This window comes from Oryctolagus cuniculus, chromosome 2, assembly GCF_964237555.1.
Source record: "Oryctolagus cuniculus chromosome 2, mOryCun1.1, whole genome shotgun sequence".
Taxonomy (NCBI): Eukaryota; Metazoa; Chordata; class Mammalia; order Lagomorpha; family Leporidae; genus Oryctolagus; species Oryctolagus cuniculus.
In genome coordinates this window covers 1,381,689-1,399,416 of record NC_091433.1, presented here as the reverse complement: position 1 = coordinate 1,399,416, position 17,728 = coordinate 1,381,689, and the positions used below count along the sequence as shown (strand labels likewise).

General features: G+C 52.1%; 1 protein-coding gene across 2 annotated transcripts in view; it reads right to left on the bottom strand.

The window, feature by feature from the left end:
* The window catches only part of FAM193A (family with sequence similarity 193 member A), a 154,982-nt gene that overhangs the window by 68,250 nt on the left and 69,004 nt on the right, over nucleotides 1–17,728 (bottom strand). Inside the window, exons 3-5 of one of the 2 annotated variants that reach the window (XM_070067973.1) lie at nucleotides 10,153–10,310; nucleotides 9,354–9,521; nucleotides 7,097–7,331 (exon numbers count right to left, since the gene is read on the bottom strand). In XM_070067973.1, coding sequence (XP_069924074.1) covers nucleotides 7,097–7,331; nucleotides 9,354–9,521; nucleotides 10,153–10,310 — 561 coding nt within the window. The remainder of the gene's footprint in view (nucleotides 1–7,096; nucleotides 7,332–9,353; nucleotides 9,522–10,152; nucleotides 10,311–17,728) is intronic. The other variant, XM_051836727.2, reaches the window with a different exon arrangement.

Genomic DNA, 17,728 nt, shown 5'->3' with positions numbered 1-17,728 from the left:
GGCTCCACACAGACCACCTGTGACACAGACGCACACAGACCACCTGAGACAGCAGGCTCAACACAGACCACCTGAGACAGCAGGCTCCACACAGACACACACAGACCACCTGTGACACAGACGCACACAGACGCACACAGACCACCTGAGACAGCAGGCTCAACACAGACACAGACCACCTGTGACACAGACGCACACAGACGCACACAGACCACCTGAGACAGCAGGCTCCACACAGACGCACACAGACCACCTGAGACAGCAGGCTTAACACAGACACACACAGACCACCTGAGACAGCAGGCTCAACACAGACGCACACAGACCACCTGAGACAGCAGGCTCAACACAGACGCACACAGACCACCTGAGACAGCAGGCTCCACACAGACGCACACAGACCACCTGAGACAGCAGGCTCAACACAGACGCACACAGACCACCTGAGACAGCAGGCTCAACACAGACGCACACAGACCACCTGTGACACAGACGCACACAGACCACCTGTGACAGCAGGCTTAACACAGACACACACAGACCACCTGTGACACAGACGCACACAGACCACCTGAGACAGCAGGCTCAACACAGACGCACACAGACCACCTGTGACAGCAGGCTCCACACAGACACACACAGACCACCTGTGACAGCAGGCTCCACACAGACCACCTGAGACAGCAGGCTCAACACAGACCACCTGAGACAGCAGGCTCCACACAGACACACACAGACCACCTGAGACAGCAGGCTCAACACAGACGCACACAGACCACCTGAGACAGCAGGCTCAACACAGACACACACAGACCACCTGTGACACAGACGCACACAGACCACCTGCGACACAGACGCACACAGACCACCTGTGACAGCAGGCTCCACACAGACGCACACAGACCACCTGAGACAGCAGGCTCAACACAGACGCACACAGACCACCTGTGACACAGACGCATCCCCGAAAAATCCAACTGCTGGACAACAAAGAGACTGGCAAAACCGTTAAGGGTACCACTCTTGTAAATCTTTTTTTGAAAAGTTACTTTTTAATGTAAAATATGTTACTTGTGTCATGGCTGCTCCACTTCCAATCCAGTTCCCTGCTCATGTGCCTGGGAAAGCAGCAGAAGACGGTCCAATGTGGGAGACCCTGAAGAAGCCCCTGGCTCCTGGCTCCTGGCTCCTGGCTCCAGCCTGGCCCAGCCCTGGCTGTTGCAGCCATTTGGGGAGTGAACCACAGGTAGACGATCTTTCTGTCTCTGTAACTCTGACTTTCAGATAAATAAAATAAATCTTTAAAAAGAATATGCTATTATGTTATTTAATAAGTTCAGATGGCTTACCAAACATTTAAAAAATTTCCCAGTTTTAATTTCAATACAGTAAACACTGATATAAGCCATACAAACAAAAGCTCTTTGAGTCCTCAATGTTTAAGCATAAAGGGGCCGGAGAACCACCTGCTACAAGACACAGACCATCTCCTAACCCCGTTCTGGAAGTTCTTCCGCACAGGTCACTGGGCAGCACAGTTAAGAAAGCTGCTACACACAAAGGCTGCTGAGTCCTCAACACCACACCACAATGTGATTGTTAAGATGGACTGCATTGTTTGACAGTAAGAAATTACTAGTTTTCATGGGTGTGATGATGGACTGGCGACATAATGTAATGTAATGTCTATTTTCAGAGATGTGTGTTAGAATATTCTTAGACAAAAAGGCGTAATGTCTGCGACTTGCTCTGAGCTCCTTTATTAAAGAGAGGAGGTGGAAGGAAAGGGAGAAAAAGAGGCACAAGGAAGCCAGTGTGACTTAACACAGCTAACCACGAATCGGAGAGGGCAGAGATCTGGCGTTAGTCTCTGTCTTGAAATCACAATTATGCAATCAGAACATCATACGATTTAAAACAAACATCCATATTGTTTTTGAGATCACTCTTTCTTTGATGTTCCAAAGATGTCGCTACATCTAGGTAAGGATTTTAATTAATTTATTTATTTGGAAGTCAGAGTTGGGGCCAGTGCTGTGGCGCAGTGGGTTAACTCCCTGGCCTGCAGTGCTGGCATCCCATATGGGCGCCAGTTCGAGTCCTGGCTGCTCCTCTTCCAATCCAGCTCTCTGCTTTGGCCTGGGAAAGCAGTGGAAGGTAGCTCAAGTGCTTGGGCTGCTACACCCACGTGGGAGACCTGGAAGAAGCTCCTGGCTCCTGGCTTCTGATCAGCGCAGCTCCAGCCGTTGCAGCCAATTAGGGAGTGAACCATCAGATGGAAGGCTTCTCTCTCTCTCTCTCTCTCTCTCTCTCTCTCTCTGTAACTCTGAATTTCAAGTAAATAAATCTTAAAAAATAAAGTAGAATTTTAAAAAAAGGCTCACTTGACCTTTAAAAGTCAGTTACAGAGAGATTGTCCATCTACTGGTTCACTACCCAGATGGGCATAAAGGCCAGAGCTGGGCCAGGCTGGAGTGAGGAGCCAGAAACCAGGAGCTTCACCTGGATCTCCCATGTGAGAGAGCACTTGGGCCATCTTCTGCTTCTTTCCTCAGGCCACTGGCAGGGAGCTGGATTGGAAATGGAGCAGCTGGGACACGAACTATGCCCACAGCGGATGCCAATGTTGCAGGTGGTGGCTTTGCCCATTATGGCACAACCCCATTCCCTAGGCAATGATTTTAAATTTTATTTTATTTGAAAAATTTGACAGGCTTCCTTGACTCAGACTGGTGTCAACAATGAAGGACATCTGTCAGTCACCATCTCTACCTACCTCACTCTAACTGTGCTCTGAAGCCTGGCGGGTGAGGAGCCTCACGGTGTACGCGGGGCTCTGCTGCGCTCCTGGGCTTCGGCTCTCAGAGCTACAGTCTGCAGAACTCCTTCAGCTCTTTCTTCCGACTCACCAGTTCTCTTCAATCTACAGATTAATAAGCTATTTAAAAACGCACTGTTTTCTATTTCTAGGGTTTTTTTTTTTAAGCAAATCTTAATAATCACTGTTCAGAGTTTTAATCCTTAACTCATAATCTTAAAGCTTTGTATTTCCTTAACACAGTAAACACAGCGCCTTTCTATTTCTGATATAAAGCTGTGCCTGGTGCACCTGCAGGTTCTCATCTGCCGTGTCCTGCCCGCTGGCTGCATTCTGTGATGTTTCCTCACCATGCGCTGCTCACTCCAGAGGTTTTACCTATGCAAATTCTTCTGAGGTCAGATTGAAGGTCAAGCCTCCCAAAAGCTTTCTTTTTTCTTTTTTTCCTTTTTAAAGATTGTATTTATTTATTTGAGAGGCAGAGTTCAGAGAGAGGGAGAAACAGAGAGAAAGGACCATTCGCTGGTTCACTCCCCAAATGGCTGCAATGGCCGGTGCAGGGACCCAAGCACTTGGGCCACCCCTCATGCTTTCCCAGGCCACAGCAGCGAGCTGGAGCAGCCGAGGTATGAACGGTGTCCATGTGGGATGCCGGCGCCCAGGTGGAGACTTAGCCCACCAGGCCACCGTGCCAGCTGCTCAAAGGCTTCCCGCGGCTGCCTGAGCGGACAGCAGCCCCGTGCCCCTGTGAAATACCTTCTGAGCACGTGTCCAGCCCACGAGCCCTTGGGCAATAAACCCTGCTGCACCAGCCAGCTGTCCCTTCAGCTGCCACTGGCTCCTTCACCATCATGCTGTGGTTTTCATCATCAGTGGGCCCTGCGTTACGAGCTGATCCCAACCAGGGCTGGACCGAAGTTCTATCTCCTAATCCTTGAAGCAGACGTCGGCCTTTAAGCACGTCCATGTCTCAAGGATTCCAGCTTTCAACTGATTTTTCACCGCTAGGACTTCTTCCCTCTCACACCATCTTGACTATGTTTTTACATATTTTATCTTATGCTACCCTGTACATGTATCTGTTTCCCTTAGAGAAAGGAGTAACTCCAGGCACACACTCTGCTGTGCCACTGGAAATCACAGTGGTTTCTGTGTGTAAACAAAGTGAAATAAAACACTGATCACATAGCTATATTTTGTGCTTAAGAACTGATGATTTTTTTTTTAATTACAAGAAAATATCCCATAGAAATGGAAGGAATTTGCTCCCGTAAGCATGTTGTAGGTTACTTTTGCTGGCTTGCTCTACCCTCCTCAGGATGGCTGGAGGCCGCCAGGCCGGGCAGGCAGGAGAGCGCTGGACCTGGGCCCTTGTTCTCAGGATGCAGGGTGGGCAGAGTGAAGGTGGTGGCTCTGGACTTGGAGCTCTGAAGGACAGAGCTGGGGGAGGTGGGAGGCAGTGTGGTAAGCGACACCGAGGACAGCCTGGCCCTGTCGGTGCACTCAAGTCTGAGGCAGGACCAGCATGACCCTACCTCCCTGCTCCCCAAGCCTCTCCAAGGTCATTCCAGGCGCGGCTCAGGCTGCCAGCCTCCTGCAGTGCTTCCCAAACAGTGTGCGTGAAGTTTGTTAGGGAGCGTCCATCAACTTCAGAGTCAGAGATTATCATGCTGAAAACCTTAGGGACCACTCGTTACTAGTTTTAAAATGTGGTTTTACCACTAAAAAAGCACCCAAAACTAACCTTACATAAAACTTAAGCAATTATGAAAAACTCCACAGCCCATCCGTCAGTAGGTGGGTGGTGGGTCTCCCCTACACAGCCCACCCGTGAGTGGGTGGTGGGTCTCCCCTACACAGCCCACCCGTGAGTGAGTGGGTGGTGGATCTCCCCTACACAGCCCACCCGTGAGTGAGTGGCTGGTGGGTCTTCCATACAGAGCCCACCGTGAGTGGGTGGTGGGTCTCCCCTACACAGCCCACCCGTCAGTGAGTGGGTGGTGGGTCTCCTCTACACAGCCCACCCGTGAGTGAGTGGGTGGTAGGTCTCCTCTACACAGCCCACCTGTGAGTGAGTGGGTGGTGGGTCTCCCCTACACAGCCCACCGTGAGTGGGTGGTGGGTCTCCCCTACACAGCCCACCCGTGAGTGAGTGGGTGGTGGGTCTCCCCTACACAGCCCACCCGTGAGTGAGTAGGTGGTGGGTCTCCCCTACACAGCCCACCCGTGAGTGAGTGGGTAGTGGGTCTCCCCTACAGAGCCCACCGTGAGCAGTGGGTGGTGGGTCTCCCCTACAGAGCCCACCGTGAGCAGTGGGTGGTGGGTCTCCCCTACAGAGCCCACCGTGAGCAGTGGGTGGTGGGTCTCTCCTATACAGCCCACCCGTGAGTGAGTGGGTGGTGGGTCTCCCCTACACAGCCCACCCGTGAGTGAGTGGGTGGTGGGTCTCCCCTACAGAGCCCACCGTGAGCAGTGGGTGGTGGGTCTCCCCTACACAGCCCACCCGTGAGTGAGTAGGTGGTGGGTCTCCCCTACAGAGCCCACCGTGAGTGAGTGGGTGGTGGGTCTCCCCTACACAGCCCACCCGTGAGCAGTGGGTGGTGGGTCTCCCCTACAGAGCCCACCGTGAGTGAGTGGGTGGTGGGTCTCCCCTACACAGCCCACCGTGAGTGGGTGGTGGGTCTCCCCTACAGAGCCCACCCGTGAGTGAGTGGGTGGTGGGTCTCCCCTACACAGCCCACCCGTGAGTGAGTGGGTGGTGGGTCTCCCCTACACAGCCCACCCGTGAGTGAGTGGGTGGTGGGTCTCCCCTACACAGCCCACCGTGAGTGGGTGGTGGGTCTCCCCTACACAGCCCACCCGTGAGTGAGTGGGTGGTGGGTCTCCCCTACACAGCCCACCCGTGAGTGAGTAGGTGGTGGGTCTCTCCTACACAGCCCACCCGTGAGTGAGTGGGTGGTGGGTCTCCCCTACTCAGCCCACCCGTGAGTGAGTAGGTGGTGGGTCTCTCCTACACAGCCCACCCGTGAGTGAGTGGGTGGTAGGTCTCCCCTACACAGCCCACCCGTGAGTGAGTAGGTGGTGGGTCTCTCCTACACAGCCCACCCGTGAGTGAGTGGGTGGTGGGTCTCCCCTACACAGCCCACCGTGAGTGGGTGGTGGGTCTCCCCTACACAGCCCACCCGTGAGTGAGTGGGTGGTGGGTCTCCCCTACAGAGCCCACCCGTGAGTGAGTGGGTGGTGGGTCTCCCCTACACAGCCCACCCGTGAGTGAGTGGGTGGTGGGTCTCCCCTACAGAGCCCACCCGTGAGTGAGTAGGTGGTGGGTCTCTCCTACACAGCCCACCCGTGAGTGAGTGGGTGGTGGGTCTCCCCTACACAGCCCACCCGTGAGTGAGTGGGTGGTGGGTCTCCCCTACACAGCCCACCCGTGAGTGAGTGGGTGGTGGGTCTCCCCTACACAGCCCACCGTGAGTGGGTGGTGGGTCTCCCCTACACAGCCCACCGTGAGTGGGTGGTGGGTCTCCCCTACACAGCCCACCCGTGAGTGAGTGGGTGGTGGGTCTCCCCTACAGAGCCCACCCGTGAGTGAGTGGGTGGTGGGTCTCCCCTACACAGCCCACCCGTGAGTGAGTGGGTGGTGGGTCTCCCCTACAGAGCCCACCGTGAGTGAGTGGGTGGTGGGTCTCCCCTACAGAGCCCACCGTGAGCAGTGGGTGGCTCTCTCCTAGTCAAGAGAGCGCTCCTGGCTTGTCTCTGGGGAGCACGGTCACTTCTGGCGGCAGGTACACTGCGGCCAAGGACCAACTCCGCTGACCAGTGATCCCACTGCACTCCACACCTCCCTCCACCCCAGGTGGCGGTCCACTTTCAGAAGCTGGCACTCACCTGTCTGTCTCCTGGGAGGTAACGCAGGAGGCAGATGCATCGAGTCTGTGAGCCTATCCTTACCCCCGTGCTGGGTGGACGTGAGAGCCCCGGGGCCTGACCAAAGGGAGGGCTGTAAGCTGGCCACCCTCCAGTCTTCATGCTCTCCACGTGCATCCGTCTCAGGCCAGCTCTGTCCGCAGTAACAGAACCAACAAGCGGACACACACTGATCCTCCACTCAGCTCAGCCCCCGTGCTCTGCTGCCTAGGCCCCAGGGCACTCCCATCGGGCAGCACCAGGATAGCCTCTGCCCAGCTCTCACCCAGAGGACTAGCCCCAGTCGACCCCTGGCCCCAGGACAGCGCACTGGCTTCAGAAACATCCTCCCCAGTTCACCTTCTCTCTTACCAGAGTGCCGAGGAAGGTGCTGATGGAGCGTGCGGCCTGGCAGAGGGCGCCGTACTCCTCGAGCAGGAGGGAGATGAAGTGGTGCGCCTGCGGCGGGCCCTGCAAGCCAGACGGCGCCTTGGCCTTGGCTGCTGCGGACAACTGCCGGAGCAGCCGGACCTTCATCTCTAGAACGTACTCCCGGGCTTGCTGCTCCAAACGCTGGTACAGCTGGTAGGGGTCCCGCTCACAGAGCCTGCAGAGGGAGAGAGCCCCACTCAGCTGTGCTGCCCGCACAGGCCCGTGAGAGGACAGTTCTGTTCTACGGCCTTTCCTCAGGCAGGCACCTGTGGACGACAACGACCACCCTCCTCACCGTGACCCACGAGAGGCAGGACTGCTCCGCAGTTGGGTTAACCCACTGCTTCAGATGCGAACGCTTGGTGCCGCACACGGCAGGGTGTGCTACCACCTCAGCCCCCGCTCCAATGCAAGTCCCTCCCGAAGGCTCACACGTCAACAGGGAAAGCACCTGTCCCCACCAAGACGATACCTGCTCTAGGGCTGGGAAAACTGCTCTTTCTAGGAATCTAGTTTCCAAAGCAAACAGGTTCACCTTATTTTTATAAGCAGAGGAACACACACAGCTCATCCTATTTTTAAGTTACCCATCCAAAAAGGTAACAAAAATATATAAAATAAAACTTGTAGGCTGAAGAGTAGGGGAAACATTCATATACATCCTGCCCTTAGGCCATATTACAATGCACATTTTCACGAATCTCTTCCCAAACTTGTCTTTTTCGTATATGGCATTACCATGCATATTTCTGAGACGGCTCTAGTGCAATATCCAAAATGCCAGCCCATCACCCATCACTAAGAACCAGTGTGAGCTCAGCATTCCATTAGAAACAAGTTGTGATACATATTAAGTTACAGCTCTCATATTTACACAATCTTTTACCCTCTGGGTACCACATCAGGTCAAAAGAGAAGAAGCTAAGCTGGCACTGTTCTGATCTGGAATCACCAGGCTGCCCAGGGCGTGAAGACAGGAGCTAAGTCAACTCCTGCAGGGGACCTTGGGAAGTCTGCAAGAAAATCGTGCTCAGGAAAGTAGTCCAAGGGAATGGCTTCCTGCTACAGTTAGTGCATTTCAGGAAGACTTAATATTTTTAGCATGGAAGTCTTAATTTCAATTACTAGCATAAAAATCTGTCCTCTGAAACAGAGGGATTTAATCTGCCAAAGGAAAGAGGCTCCCGACTCTTCCGTGGCTCAGGTGTGGAATCAGACGCACCTGGTTTCCTTCCTGGCCCTCGGCTGTTTTATAATCTAGAGACGTAACCGTGCGGTGCTTCTGCACAGAGCAGAAGATGCCGTGAGGTCCATTCACTCACCTATTCAAATGGACATTCAGTAAATACAGTCACACTGACCACTTGCTAGACACTCGTGAGAGGGTATCAAAAATGCAGTTCTTATAACCTGGAAGTGACAGGTTGGATATAAAGGTTTGAAACTTTTCCTAACTTCTCAAGGCCACATGCTAGCCAGAACCACCTTTGCAACACCAGCGGTTCACTGGCCAGCCCCTGGACACAAGTGAACAGAGCCCATGGCCAATCACTACCCTCGTTCACAGGATGAAACCTACTGCACAGTAAACATGAATTTACAAAAGTCTCAAAGGTGCTGCATTCGAAATGCTGAGAAGGAAATGAGGACTGACCTGTGATGTCCAAACCAAATTTTTTCCTTTTATTTTGACCATTTCAAAAAGCGGAAAAAGATGCTACATGCACCAGGCTATCAGGGAGAATAAAAATGACGCCTGCCTCAAACTCTGTCCTGCTGCCGGGCACAGGGCCTCTGCAGGAGCCCTGGTGCAGCGTGGGCCACAACACGTGTATTCTCAAGCTGCCCTACTTCCCAGGGCCTTGGTTTTCCCATCTCATAAATGGGACAATTCTTTCTCTTTGGGTTGATAAACACAAGAGTGTTTGTGAAAATATTTAGTAGCATCCCTGGCACAAGAACTCAAAACAGGCAGGTTTTACTGCCACTCTTAACACGAGGAAATGACAGAAACCCTTCGTTTATTAAAGCCAGGCAGTAAATACTTTGTAGAATCAGAAGCACTGGCGACCTTTCACCCAGAGGGGTCACTTCTGCTGAAGACCTGAGCTGCACCAAGCCTGAGGGCCGCCAGCGTCACCCGACCCCAAGCAGAAAGGCCACTCGGAGGGGGCGTGAGGGGAGGGGCAGCGTGTACCTATCCACAAGCTCCTTCACTCCCTCCTTGTCCGGTACCAGGGACTGGTCCTGGTCATCTGCCAGCGGGGTCCCAGCCTGGCGGTATATGCAGCGGACCATGTAGCGCACTTCGGACCAGTAGTTCTGCAGCTGCTGAGGCTCTCGGTCTGTCTCGGTGGAGATTTCCCTAAGACGCAACACAGCCATCAGGACAGTCACATTAGATCAATCAGCACAACCTGCTCCCTTCCCACCAGTCAGACTGCCCAAGATGATGCGAAGACTGCAAAGCCAGACTCCTCCGCCTGGCTCAGTGCCCAGGCTATCACTACAGGACACCGACAGCTTCCCCAACACAGCTGCAGGGCTGCTCCAGTCCTCCGCTGTCCAATCCCCGACACAACAAGGGTGTCTGGGAACTCTGCATCTCCCCCGCCCACCTGCCCTTCACTGTCCGAGTGGCTCCTGGGAAGCCTGTGCTTCTCCAACCCCAGTCTCCATGAACTCCACTGGCTCCCTCCCTGAGCTGGAGCGCAGGGTGTTCCAGATCGGGGCCCACGTCCTCGTCCCTGCAGTCTCTGGCCTGCCCGGCACTCCCATCTGGTCACTGCCCTGGGACTGAAGAGCCTAGTGACTGATTATGCCGCCTCGTCTCTGAGGACAGGGATTTTTGTTCGTCTGGTTCTTCTTCATCACAGCCAGGCCACCGTCTCACTCAGCAGCGGCTCAGACACTGGCTGCCAGCTTCACGTTCCAGCTCCAGTGCACAGCGGAGCCTGCCATGAACAGCAAGAGCACGGGGCCCACACGGCACGCACCTGCGTTCACTGCAGGCCTCGCACGAGCACGCTGCGTCTGAGGGAGCAGTGCCGAGCCCTGCCGAGGGCAGGGTCTGTGCACCCAGCGCCAGCCTCCCACCGCCAGCCTCCGGCTGCGAGCCACCCAACGGGGAATGGAGAAGGAAATCTTGGCCCTGCTTTAAAAACAGAATAAAATAGGCCAGTTATGTTCAAATACTCACAGCATCAATTTTATTAACTGTTCAGAAAAATGCTTTTTGAAAAATTTTAAGGCCTAGACAAGAAAAACTTGGGAATCTTGTCTGGAATAGTTTTCTACCTTTTCATAGTTTATATCATAATCATATGAGGATATTCAATATGTTTAACTTTTTTGTTTTTTAAAAGATTTTATTTATTGGCTCCTGGCTTCGGATCAGCGCGGTGCGCCAGCCGCAGCACGCCGGCCGCAGCGGCCATTGGAGGGTGAACCAACAGAAAAAGAAGACCTTTCTCTCTTTCTGTCTACTCTGTCAAAAAAAAAAAAATTATTTATTTGAGAGGCAGAGTTACAGACAGTGAGAAATGTCTTCCATCCACTGGTTCACACCCCAAATGGCCGCAATGGCCAGAGCTGAGCTGATCCGAAGCCAAGAGCTTCTTCTGGGTCTCCCACATGGGTGCAGGGCCCAAGGACTTGGGCCATCTTCTACTGTTTTCCCAGGCCACAGCAGAGAGCTGGATTGGAAGTAGAGCAGCTGGGACTGGAACCAGCACCCATATGGGATGCCGGTGCCACAGGCAGAAGATTAACCTACTGTGCCACAGTGCCGGCCCCTCTTTCATTCTAACGAAAGAACTACACTTCCAGTGTCTTGATCAGCACATGTGATGAGCATCCCAGTGGGCACCTCTGGGAAGTGACACTCACAGCTACCCACGCTGGCACTGAGAGGAAGCCTACAGTCGCTCTGGGCTCATGTCAGCCCAAAGGCAGGGCCTCGCTATCCACAGAGTCCCCTCACCTGCTGCCTGGTCCTGGAGGGACAGAGAAGCCTGAGCAAGAACACTCTGAGCAAAGGTGACGGATGAAGCAAGGCCTCTGTCCCCCTGCACAACAGCATTGACGGGACTCAGCGCCGCGCCACAGGGCCCCTGAAGACCACCTCCCGCCGTGCCCCTGCCGTGCCAGGCCCTGGTGAACGCAGGCCCGAGAAGATGCCCACACCATGAAGCAGGGGAAGGACCTCCCCGAGGGCAGGAGCCACTCCACACCACTACCTCTGATGTCCCGGAGGGGAGGCAACTGCACTATTGCCTCTCTCCCCACAAAGGGAGGAGCGTTCTCAGGGCCCAAGGCAAGTCGAAGGAGGTGAGACAGTCTCCAGCAGGCAGCCCAGTGCCATGTCCTGACTGAGAGCTCAGAGGCACCCCTGCAGAACCCACGTGCTGAAATCCCAACTCACAAGGCAATGGTCTGAGGAGGCACGGCCTTAGGAGCTGATGAGTCATGAGGGAACCCTCACCCATGCAATGACTGACCCCAAAGAGCTCCCTGTCCCTTTCTCCACAGGACACAGTTGGAAGGCTCCATTTATGGGGCCGGTGCTGTGGCACAGCCGGTAAAGCAGCCATCTGCAGCACTGGCATCCCATGTGGGCTCCAGTTTGTGTCTCAGCTGATCCATTTCTGATCCGCCTCCCTGCTAATGGCCTGAGAAAGGCAGCGGAAGATGGCCAAAGTGTTTGGGGGTTGGGGCCTTGCACCTACATGGGAGACCTGGATGGAAGCCCTGGCTTCTGGCTTCAGCCTGGCCCAGCCCTGGCCTTTGTGGTCATCTGGGGAGTGAACCAGTAGATAGAAGAGTCTCTCTCTCCAGCTCAAACTTTCAAATGAATAAATAAATCTTAAAAAAAATTTTTAGCAGTCGTGTAAAATATATTCTCTGGTTATAACAGAATTAAGCTAACAATCACTAACAAAAAGATATCTGTACAGGCCAGCACTGTGGTGTAGTAGGCTAAGCCTCCACCTGCAGTGCCGACATCCCATGTGGGCACCAGTTCGTGTCCCAGCTGATCCACTTCTGACACGGCTCCATGATAGTGGCCTGGGAAGGAAAGCAGCAAAGGATGGCATGTGGGAGACCCAGGGGAGGCGCTTGGCTTCGGACAGACCCAGCTCTGCCACTGCAGCCATTTAGAGAGTAAACCAGAGGATGGAAGACCTCTCTCTTTGTCCTGTCTCTCCCTCTTTCTCTGCCTCTTAAATAAATAAATAAGTCTGAAAAAAATCACTGGAAAATATCACCAAATACCTAGAAATGAAAACACATACTTCTTTTTTAAAAAACATTTCTTTATTATTTATTTGAAAGAGTTACACAGAGAGAAGGGGCAGAGGCAGAGGCAGAGGCAGAGAGAGAGAGAGGTCTTCCATCCACTGGTTCACTCCCCAATTGGCCACAATGGCCAGAGCTGCGCCCATACGAAGCCAGGAGCCAGGAGCTTCTTCCGGGTGTCCCACATGGGTGCAGGGGCCCAAGGACCTGGGCCATCTTCCACTGCTTTCCCAGGCCACAGCAGAGAGCTGGATCGGAAGTGGAACAGCCAGGACTTGAACTGGTGCCCACATGGGATGCCAGCGCTGCAGGTGGCAGCTTTATCCTACACCACAGCAGCGCCGGCCTTGAAAACACTTAACTTCTAAATGATGAGTGGCGGGGCAGGGGGCAGGGCAGGCCTGTGGTCTAACAGTTCCGACATCTGCATCCTACATTGGAGTGCCTGGGTTCAACACCTGGCTCCAAGTCCTGACTACACATTCCTACTGACACAGAACCCAGGAAGCAGTGGTGATGCTGCGACTCACGTGGGAGCCCTGGGTGGAGTTCCTGGATCCTGGCTTCAGTTCTAGCCCTGCCCTGGCTGTTGTGGGCAGTTAGGTAGTGGACCAGTGGACAGGAGTGTTCGTGTTCTCCCTCTTCTCCCTCCCCACCATCCCTGCCTCTCAGAAAACAACAACAAAAGTCTACGGGCCAAAGACTGAATAAATCACAAAAAGGGCAATTATAAAATATTTTGAACAGAATGTAAAAAGTAGTATCAAGGCCAGTGCCACGGCTCAATAGGCTAATCCTCCGCCTGCGACGCCGGCACACCGGGTTCTAGTCCCGGTCGGGGCGCCGGATTCTGTCCCGGTTGCCCCTCTTCCAGGCCAGCCCTCTGCTGTGGCCAGGGAGTGCAGTGGAGGATGGCCCAAGTGCTTGGGCCCTGCACCCCATGGGAGACCAGGAGAAGCACCTGGCTCCTGCCATCGGATCAGCGCGGTGCGCCAGCCACAGCAGCCGCCATTGGAGGGTGAACCAACAGCAAAAGGAAGACCTTTCTCTCTGTCTCTCTCTCTCACTGTCCACTCTGCCTGTCAAAAAAAAAAAAGTAGTATCAAAATTTGAGATGTAGCTGAGTACTTTACCAGAATTTTATATATTTAAACACTTTAATCAAAAAAGAAGGTCCTAAATCAATGATGTAAACTTACTCCTTAAGAAATCAAAGTAGGGACCGGCGCTGTGGCATAGCAGATAAAGCCACTGCTTGAAGTGCTGACATCCCATATGGGCGCCGGTTAGAGTACCGGCTCTCCACTTCCAATCAAGCTCTCTGCTGTGGCCTGGGACAGCAGAGGATGGCCCAAGTCCCTGGGCCCCTGCACCCATGTGGGAGACCCGGAAGAAGCTCCTGGCTCCTGGCTTTGGATCAGCACAGCTCTGGCCGTTGCGGCCAATTGGGGAGTGAACCAGTAGATGGAAGATACCATTCTGTCTCTCTCTCTGCGTAACTCTGACTTTCAAATAAATAAATCTTGAGAGACAGGGAGAGAGGGAGAGAGGGAGGGAGGGATCAAAGTAACAGTGCTGGTGCTGTGGCACAATGGGTTGGGCTCCTCCTGGCATCCCTTGTGGGTACCATGGCTGCTCCATTTCCGATCCAGCTCCCTGTCAATGCATCGGGGAAAGCAGTGGAGGAAGGCCCAAGTGCTTGGGCCCCTGCATCCACATGGGAGACACAGTGGAAGCTCCTGGCTTCATCCTGGCCCAGCTCTGGCCGTTGCAGTCATTTGGGGAGTGAACCAGTGGATGGAAGACCTCTGTCTCTCCCTCTGTCTGTAACTCTGTCTCCCAGATAAATAAATAAACCTTTAAAAAGAAGTCTAAGTAACAAAATTAATGTAAAGTAAGGGGAAGGAAGGAAATATTAAAAGTAAAAAACAAAAATAGGAAAAGAGAAAGCAGAAAATTAATTCAAACAAACACGGTTCTTTGGAAAGATGCATAAAATTGATAAAACTCTAGCCATTCTTATCAGGAAAAAAGGAGACAAAATGCAAACTATCAGGAATAAAAAGGGAAGGGGAAGCAAACATTCCAGATCAAAGGAATTTACAGGGATATTTTCAACAACTTCATGTCATTCTATTTGACTCAAAATGAACAAATTTGCTTTAAAAGATTTATTCATTTATTTGAAAGGCAGAGTTATAAAGAGAGAGGGAGAGACAGAGAAATGTCTTGCATCCACTGGTTTACTTCCCAAATGGTCCCAATGGCCGGACTGGGCCAGGCCAAAGCCAGGAACCAGAAGCTTCACCCGGGTCTCCCACGTGGGTGCAGGGGCCCAAGCAGTTGGGCATCTTCCACTGCCTTCCCACGAGCATCAACAGGGAGCTGGACTGGAAGAGCAGCAGCAAGGACTCGAACCGGTGCCCATATGGGATGCTGGCACTGCAGGTGGGGGGTTTGACCCTCTACACCACAAGTAAAAGGGTATTTTCAACCATTTAACTTTGTGTCATTATACTTGACATAAAATGAACAATTTTTCTTAAAATGCTTGTTCATTTTCACCCTACTTGGATGTAGAGCAACAGCGATGTGCGGATCTTCCATCTGCTGGTCCACTCCCTGCAGCAGCCAGGGCTGAGCCAGGTCAAAGCAGAGCCTAGAACTCATACAGGTCTTGTGCGTGAGGGGCAGGGCCCAAGCACTCGATCACCAGCTGTGCCTCTTGTGACGTACTAGTGAGAAGCTGGACTGCAAGTGGAAAGCTAGGCTCAAACCAGCACACCTTTACAGGATGCGGGCACAGTGCAGCTTAATCCACTGAACCACAATACCTGCCACAGCAAGTCCCTTAAAGAAGATAAGCAGAGAAAGGCTCACCACCTCCAACAGAACGATAACCTGTATCGAAGAAACTGAACTTATAGGTCAGAACTTTTCCCGCAAGGTAACTTCAGGCCAAGAAGAGTTTTCCAGACGTTAGCCATGGGGAAATGCTTCCCACCTCACAAGGCATTACCCTGGCATCACAATGAAAGACGTGAGACAAGGAGTGCAGACTGGAGCCGGTGTCGTGGCACGGTGCTAAGGCTGTGCTTGCAAAGCCAGCACCCTGTATCAGAGCATTGGTTTGAATCCGGGATACGAAGCTTCCAACCTGAGAAATCAGAAGATGGCATAGCACCTTAGGTCCCTGTCACCCATGTGGAGACACAGATGTAGTTTTGCACTTCTTGTTTAGGCCTAGCCCAGCCCCAGCTATTACAGCAATTTGGGGAGTGAACCAGCAGATGAAAAAAATCTGTCTCTCTGCCCCTTCCTCTAGCAGTCTGCCTTTCATATAAATAAATACATCTTTTTAAAATATTTGCAGATTGATATCTTTCAAGAACACAGACATAATAATTCTTAACAAAAGATAGCAATTCCAATCCAGAAAGAGACCTGTTACGAGTATACACCATGACCAAGTGCGGATTATAGAAATGCAAAATTTGTACAGTTCAAAAACTGTAAAATAAATTTTGTTAACTTAAAAACATTTCATTTCGGTAGGTCAAGTAGAATTGGAAAAAAATTCAACATTCATTTATAAGCATAACTCCCTGCAAATTAAAAAATGGAATTAAAATAAACAAATTTGGAGGCCAGTATTGTGGCATAGCCGGTGATGCCACCAGCTGTGAAGCCAACATCTCATATGGGTACCTGTTTGTGTCCTGGCTGCCATACTTCTGATCCAGCTCCCTGCTAATGCGCCTGGGAAACCAGTGGAAGATGGTCCAAGTGCTTGGGCCCCTGAACTCATGTAGGAGACTGGATGGAGGCCCAGCCCTGGCCACTGAGGCCATCTGGGGAGTAAACAGGCAGATGGAAGACCTGTGTGTGTGTGTGTGCGTGTGCATTTGTGTGTAACTCTTTCAATTAAATAACATCTTTAAAAAAAAAAAACACAAATTTTAAATACAAGCTTCAATTCTCAACATAAGCACCAGTAAGTTCAAGGCTTTTCTGAACTTGACATCAGCCATCTCCTCCATCCTTCAAGAACTGAAGGTCATGGGAAAGTGACCATGTCTACAGCTTGCTTGCTTTTTACATTATTAACTCAAGAAATGTGCGCCCTTTGAAGATCTGTGTGAGATTAGGGAAGAAGTCAGAAGAGCCTAATCAGGACCGCAAGGAGGGTCTAGCAGGAGACGTCTCAGAACCCCACACTGCCCTTGCTGGACCAGGCTGGGGCAGGGGCGTTTCCGTGCACTTTCTGATGGGTATCTCCTGCTACGGCTTTGCCTAACTTTCTCAAAGTACTCTCCTTATAGTTAGACTACTGTCCTTTTGCCCTGCATAGGCAACAAGTAAAGTGCCTTAAACACCCCCCACCACTCTTACGATCTTGGCTCTTGCTTCTGCTTAGCCACTGCTTCCTCTGTGCTGTGTCTGACGGACGGTGTCAGGAAAGCCACGTCTCATCTCTCGTCACACTTCCCCAGAGCAGCGACTTAGTATCTGGAGCCCATTTGTTTCAAATTTCCATTCAAAGTTTTGCTCTTTGGGCACAAGGATTTTGGCAACCCCTGAGCAGAGTTTGCTGCACCTTAATTTTCCAGTCAGAACCCACTAAAATGTCTACAGTGTTGGGTATTAAAATCCCAGCAGGCTTTTCTGTAGAAATTGACAAGCTGAGTCTAGACAAATAGTCTGGAACACTCAAAATACTTTTGAAAAAGAATAAAGTTGGGGCTGGTGTTGTGGTGTTGTGAGCTAAGCCTCTACCTGCAGTGCAGGCATCCCATATGGGCGCTGGTTTTTGTCCTGGCTGCTCCTCTTCTGATCCAGCTCTCTGCTATAGCCTGGGAAAACAGTACAGGATGGCTCTTGCACCCACGTGGGAGACAGGAAGAAGTTCCTGGCTCCTGGCTTTGGATTGGCCCAGTTCTGGCCATTGCTGGAATTTGGGGAGTGAACCAGAGGATGAACGACCTTTCTCTCTCTGCCTCTGTGTAACTCAGCCTTTCAAATAAATACATAAAGCTTAATAAAGAAAAAAAAGAAAGAACAAAGTAGGAAGAGATCTACTGTACCATTTCATGATTCGTGTGAAAAATGTCAGGAACCAAGAGCTAGCATTTTGCTTAGAAGTTATAAAAACAGGCATGTTGCACTCTGGAGTACCTAGGTACAGTTCCTGACTTCAGCTCCAGCTTCTCACCAATGCAAACCCCAGGGAGCGAGTGGTGTGGTCCTGCTACCCACTTGGGGGACAAGGATGGC